This window comes from Perissodus microlepis, chromosome 18 (assembly GCF_051167445.1).
Source record: "Perissodus microlepis isolate ML-2025 ecotype Zambia chromosome 18, ASM5116744v1, whole genome shotgun sequence".
Taxonomy (NCBI): domain Eukaryota; kingdom Metazoa; phylum Chordata; class Actinopteri; order Cichliformes; family Cichlidae; genus Perissodus; species Perissodus microlepis.
Window position 1 is genome coordinate 21,898,320 of NC_140478.1, and position 6,686 is coordinate 21,905,005.

Consider the following 6,686-nt stretch of genomic DNA (forward strand, 5'->3'; position numbering starts at 1 on the left):
TTCTTTTTACACATTTTGAAATGTGCTGTGGTTTAGCTGATAAAGCTTGACACCTGTTAATTAAGATTTGGGTTAATTTTTAGATACAGATAACATAAAATGCAAAGCTACAGTTGCTAAATTGGACCATTAACATCATCAGATAAAAATAATGTCACATGAGAACATCAATCTTTAAATGTCCGCTCTTTTTTTTTTTCTTCTGAATGAGCAGAAGTTTAACAATGACTGGTGGATCGGACGGCTGGTGAAGGAGGATGGTGTGGTGGGCTTCGTCCCCAGTCCAGTCAATCTGGAAACCATTCTTATCCGAAGAGAAGTCCAAGCGAGGAAAGCTGCCAAGGCATTAGCCAAGTATGTACATCGTGATGCTCTTTCATTTCCTTCATGAGGGTTTTTATGCAGGAATTTCAATGCAAAAGTTGTGTTTTAAATTGACCACAAATAAATAAAATTGCTGGAGCAGAGAGACTTTGAGGAAACAGTGTTGCTTCGAATGTGTATACACTGATACTTTTGGCACAAAGACGAAAAAAAAAAAACAGGAAAGGTTGTGATATCAGCCTGTCTGCGGGTGGTGGCTCGGTAGCGGACCTTTTTTAAAAAACAAAAAGACAATTCTAAAGTCTTTTTACTGGTGTGGAATAATAAGTTCTCAATTTAAAAAAATTATCAACCAGACTGGTAAACAAGTTTGCTGTAGTGATATGCAAATAACATTTTGACTTAAAACTTGTATCATACACTTTCCCAGCTTACTTTTTAGTAATTTAGTGTGTTCATGTATGAATGACATTAGTTATTTTATGTATTTTATGTTGTTTAACTTAAGTTTGTTTCATGTCATCATGTGTGGTAGTAAATTATAAAGGCGATGACTATATTTCCCTTTTGTTACTTCAAAAGGTTGCACCCCCACCCCCACCCCCCTCACCAGAAGGCAAAAACTCATTGATTTGAACTTGACACAGTTAAACTGTAACACATCTAAAGAATCTTAAAAATGTTGCTTTGGTGGAAACTGCGCTGAACCACTTTGAGGGATTTGCCCTCTAAGCTTCATATATTTGTGTCTTATGCTATAAATAGACACACAGTCTCTAAGCACCAAAATCCTTCATTGCATAGAAACATGGTGGTCTATTTTTATCATTACTAAAGCACTGAAATTCAGAGTGTGGTAAAATCAGCGTTTGGTTGTTGCAGACTTAAACTAAATCAGAGATTTCCTCTCATTTTAGCAAAGCTGCATCTCAGGCAGCTCAAGATATGAACTCGAAGAAATATACTCCTCCATCACAAGGTCAGTATGTGCATACAAGGGAGTAACAATAAATATGTTTTCTTTTTTATTCATAATAACTGTGGAACGTTTGCTATTTTGTCATTCTGCACAAGCAGCCAATCAGCAGGTGAAAAAGAAACCGGTAAGTGATGAAAGTGTTTACACTCTGTTTACATCTGTTTCAGCCCATCGATCCTCATTATAAAGAACACTGCTTTCTAGAAACACAACAACTTATTTTATCTTATTCATATTTTCACTGCATACAGTGAATTCTTGAATGCAGAAGCTTTGGTTTTGTCTTGTGTACCATTTTACAAGTGTTGCTCTAACTTTCAGACTAAAGCAAGGATATGTGTGTTGTCCATTGGACTGACAGTGTCAGTAAAACTGGCTGTCATGATTCAGCTGTGTACAGGCAGGAAGAGGACCCAAAATGCAGAACTCCCAACACGTGGGAATAACTCAAACAAATTCAGCTTTATTGCTGACACACGGAAATAATACAGGACTAAACTAAGCTGGAAAATATAAACTTCATCAAGAGGCACACAAGGAAACACACAGCATGAGTGACGACACGACACTGACGCAGAGAAACACAGGGCTTAAATACACTGGGGAATAATGAGGGGAATGAGACACAGGAGGAGAGCACAGCTGGGAGAAATCAGACATGACGAGACCAAAGGGAAGCAACACTAGAAACACTGACATGAGACACAGACCTTCAAAGTAAAACTGAACTCTAGACACGTAAACTTAACAGAGACTGGGGAGGCAGAACATCGAGACCTGAAATGTAGGACAGAAGGGCACAGAGTTAACACCAGGAAACCAAAAAACAAAACCTAAGAATTAGAACTCAGGAAGTACTACAGAACCAGGGAGCTAGACAGAAACCAAAACACAAACAGTCATAATCCATGATAAAATCAAAAGTAAAAGTACAAAACTCAAAACACTGGGTCACCGATCCAGGACCGTGACACTGGCCAACTGAACTTTTGACTTACATTTAGATCACCTTGGTATATTACGGGTTAAAAAAATAGTTCATGAATTTCTAAGTTGCTATCTCATATGACCAGCTAAGAAGTGAGAGCAAAATCTAATGCTCAAAGTGGTATTAATAACATGTTAATAAGTTATTCTTCTTTATATGTTTAAGCATTTGAGTACAGCCAAAATTGAGTTTGTGATCATCATGCATCATCAAACTTTGAGTTTGTTCATAAAAATAAGATAATTTTAGCCTTTAGATGATGGGTATAGTGGTTCCTTATGTAGCTCTTGTTTCATAAGCAAAAAATCTAACTTTGGGGGATTTTTGTTAATTTTTTTTTTTGCTACAGGGGGAGCAGGTGGCTATGTATGATGTAGTGCCTACAATGCGTCCTGTGGTTCTAATGGGACCATCACTGAAGGGCTTAGAGGTGAGCTTAATTTGACTTTTGAAGAAATATAAAACTCTAGTATTATTTGTTGAATTTGGAGTAACTTTATTTGTTTCCCTCTTGTAGGTTACAGATATGATGCAAAAAGCATTATTTGACTTTTTAAAACATCGATTTGAAGGCAGGTAAGTTCTGATTTAATTCTTCACATAATCTATCACATAATTTATTTGAAAAAAAAACACCCCAAAATAAAATAAAACAACAAAAATCATAACTGTGTAATCATGATTGTTATTTTGTCTCTGCTCCAGAATTACTATTACGCGGGTAACAGCAGATATCTCACTGGCAAAACGATCCATCCTCAACAACCCTGGCAAAAAGGCCTTAATGGATCGCTCCAACACCCGCTCCAATTTAGGTATGCCGTCTGTCATCTCCAGAACAGCTTCCCTGGTTGACATTCACAGCATAAAGACAACTGAAGCAGTAGTAGCAATAAGAAAATAAATCAATTACGAAAACAAATGAAGAAAATCATGAAAGCCACTCAAAATGCATCATATATGAAAACACAATGTCCCAATTTAGCATCTCTTCCTCTGACATGTCAGTGTTACGGCTTCCCTGCACGCAAGTTCAACCCCTCCATCACCCCAGCATCCACCTTCAGGCTCCAGGGCATGTTAACTTATCACTCTAATGTGAAACACATAGTGATAAAGAAGCATCCCTATGAGCTCAGAGCATGGACATCAAGCTCTAACTGTCTGCTGCTGTAATAAATCAATCATTTTAAACGACAGTGGTCTGACTACACTTCTTTAATTGTTTAAGCATTCTGGGACTCACTTTTTTGGTCTCTGGTGGCAAAAACCTTTTGGAAACCTAATTAGGATAAAATAGGAAACCAATACTGTCTGACCCAGGTTTGATATGATGCTTGCTTTATCCCATTAACACAGTGTGGCTCATGCTCACAGAGTTTGCTTTTATATATGGTCCAAAGATTATTCCAAATTCATAATGTGAGAGAATAATTTATCCATTGCCATGAAGACAAAGAGTTTGAAATGAATAGTTAAATTTGACAGAGACTCAGATGAGAACACTGACATCAGATCTGCATAAAGCAGTCTGTTGTCTGTCAGTTACAGTTATATATTGACTGGAAACTTACTGTGGATTTGATGTCTTTGTCCCAGTGACACTGTGCACTAGGATAGTGCAAATCTCACCTTTTCCTAGAAGAGTAAATATTTGGTATCAGACAGAAGCATGATAAAAATTTGTTTGGTTTTCTCTACTCTTGTCTTTCTCATTGCTGTCTCATCCCAGATGCTGCTGGTATGTATGACTGAAAGCACTGGTAGTCCTTGTGTTTTTGAATGCTCCACTTTCCTTCTCCTATCATTACCTCATCACATCTGTCTCAGCTGCCACTTTTTTAACACTCTGTATGTATACAGCCATTGACTTGTGGACTTCACTGTCGTTAAAATTGAAATCGACTGTTATTAAGTTTTTCAGTTCGCTGGGTTGAGAGATATGCATGTGCTTCACTGTTATTTGTGAACACTATAACTCATTAAGGACAGAAGCAGCCACATTTTCTGTATGCCCTGCTTCACGCTCCCTCTCGTGGCCAGTCTTTAAATACACTCCCATGAGTGTAACAAGTCTTACTCACCGCGTGGATTAGCTCACCAAGAAAATGAAAACAAATAACCTTTAAAAAAAGTTTTATTAAGCATGGCATGTTTTTCATTAACACAGTTTTTAATCTGCTGATGTGTTTTGTGAAGTGAGTGTGTGTACCTTTTATTTTCTATATTAGAAATGGTATAGCAGAGAAAAGATGACAATAATTACAAATAAGCACATATCCTAGAGTGTCTGTGGTTTTGCACGTGACAGTGAGATGTGCTTAAAACTAATATTGACATTTATTTTTTGTACATTATCAAGCCTGAACGCCCCCCCATAAAATATATAAAAGTACTGTCTTGATACAGTCTTGATAAGTCACTGGTATGTCTTGATACACATCCGTAGCCTAAAAAAAAAGTTATATTTAAGATGTGTTATTGTTGTACATGTTAAAATGTTTAATCATGCACAGAGTAACTTTCCTGGATTTTAGATGTTAAAGTCTTGCTTTTGCTTTCTGGTGTTGCAGCTCAGATCCAAGGGGAGGTGGAGCGTATCTTTGAGCTCGCCCGCAGTCTGCAGTTGGTCATTTTAGACGCAGACACCGTCAACCACCCTATGCAGGTGTCCAAGACCTCCCTGGCTCCAATTCTTGTCTATGTAAAGATCTCCTCACCAAAAGTAAGCTTCACCGGAAAAGACTGTGGAATCCGATGAGACATGATTTTTCTAAACGTGAATTTTGGACTATTTCAATTCTTTTAATGTTTTGAACTAATACTAAAGAGAAATTTTAAAATGTAAGTCCCTTTTTTCACTTCCTCTTTTATTCTCCTCCTTCTCTTGATTCCTGACAAACAGGTATTGACAAGACTGATCAAGACCAGGGGGAAGTCTCAGACCAAACATCTCAATGTTCAGCTTGTGGCAGCAGACAAGCTTGCTCAATGTCCACCAGTGAGTGCCATCTAGTGGCAGATGAGAAAAGTTGGCAGAATTGTGACTACTTTAGTGTATGAATATATACTACATGTGTTATTTCCAGTGGGACTGCTGAGGGCCCAACAACAACAACATAACTGACGATTTTGGTGTGCCTTTGAAACATCATTTAGACCTTATTTGTGATTCTCAAAAATAACCACAGATTTTCCCTTGTCTCCTAACTGTTACACACTTTTCAATTGAATTTTTCCATTTCCTGTAGGAAATGTTTGATGTCATCTTAGATGAAAACCAGCTATCGGATGCCTGTGAGCACATTGCTGATTACCTGGAGTCCTATTGGAGAGCCACTCATCCGCCAGAGATGGAGCCTGCCAACGCAGTGGTGGCCCAGCTGGCTGAGAATACTCTGCCTGCCAGTCCTACAGTAATACCGGTACTTAAAACACAAACAAGTACAGAGAAAAACTACAAAGAAAAAACAGATGTAAAGTCTTCCTTTCATCTAATCTCATCCCATTCATCTCATGTATTAGAAAGACAGCTGAGTGTGGAAAATAAATGTTTGAACTGTGAATAATCTCATCAGAATTCATCTAACACTTTCATTTCATTTCCTCTCATCGTACTTCACTGGAAAGTTGAAGAAATGAGATAGGCCTACCTCTGGTGAGTGAGATATATTCAGATTCTATTGTCACTCCCGTGTAGCAGTGGAGATGAGTTACAGTAGTTAGTACCATGTTTATCATGACTATAGTGTAATCTATGTAGAAACAACTTAATAGTGCTGTGAAACTTCCTGGGAAAATGACAGAAAACAACAGAAATAACACAAACTATATAAAGATAGACTAATACTGTAGTAGATACAAACAAAAGGCAATAGTTGGATTGATAGGCTGACCTACTTTTATTTAATTAAGTTAATTATCCCAAGCTAAGGCTATCAATTAAAACACATATACTTTTCTTCTCTTCTTTGATGAATCTCTTAGTTTAACATTTGGTGAAGTTGCATTTCTTTTTTTTACCATTGTCCTAATTGATTTAAATAAATATTTGTGGTAGAAACAGTTTAATATGTAAATGATTTAAAAAAGGAGTGTTTTGCTATGGAAATCAGGCTCATACTTATGCGCATCTATACAGTTTCAACGATTGAGCTTTAAATAAAACAGCACCATTTCTACCTTTGTGCATATACTAAGTTTTAGTTTTTACAGTAAATGTGGAAACTTTGTCTTTATTCACCAAACTGAAAATAGTTTTTTGAGGACAAAATGCTGACAAAGAAAATAAAAGTCAAACATCAAAGTAAATGTCTCACAGATCTTTGCAATACTTATTAAACAGTCGTGACCTGTAATGTAATGGTGGATTTAAGCTCTCCACCCTCCATTACA

At 37.1% G+C, this 6,686-nt stretch overlaps 1 protein-coding gene across 6 annotated transcripts in view; it reads left to right on the plus strand.

Moving 5' to 3' along the window:
* cacnb2b (calcium channel, voltage-dependent, beta 2b) overlaps positions 1–6,686 on the plus strand; it is a 40,327-nt gene that overhangs the window by 31,069 nt on the left and 2,572 nt on the right. For 4 of the 6 annotated variants that reach the window (XM_084911665.1, XM_084911663.1, XM_084911667.1 and 1 more), the window contains exons 4-13: positions 215–354; positions 1,242–1,303; positions 1,402–1,427; positions 2,641–2,721; positions 2,809–2,867; positions 2,997–3,106; positions 4,024–4,032; positions 4,865–5,016; positions 5,197–5,292; positions 5,543–5,716. In XM_084911665.1, the coding sequence (XP_084767791.1) occupies positions 215–354; positions 1,242–1,303; positions 1,402–1,427; positions 2,641–2,721; positions 2,809–2,867; positions 2,997–3,106; positions 4,024–4,032; positions 4,865–5,016; positions 5,197–5,292; positions 5,543–5,716 (909 nt within the window). The remainder of the gene's footprint in view (positions 1–214; positions 355–1,241; positions 1,304–1,401; positions 1,428–2,640; positions 2,722–2,808; positions 2,868–2,996; positions 3,107–4,023; positions 4,033–4,864; positions 5,017–5,196; positions 5,293–5,542; positions 5,717–6,686) is intronic. The other 2 variants (XM_084911666.1, XM_084911664.1) reach the window with 1 other exon arrangement.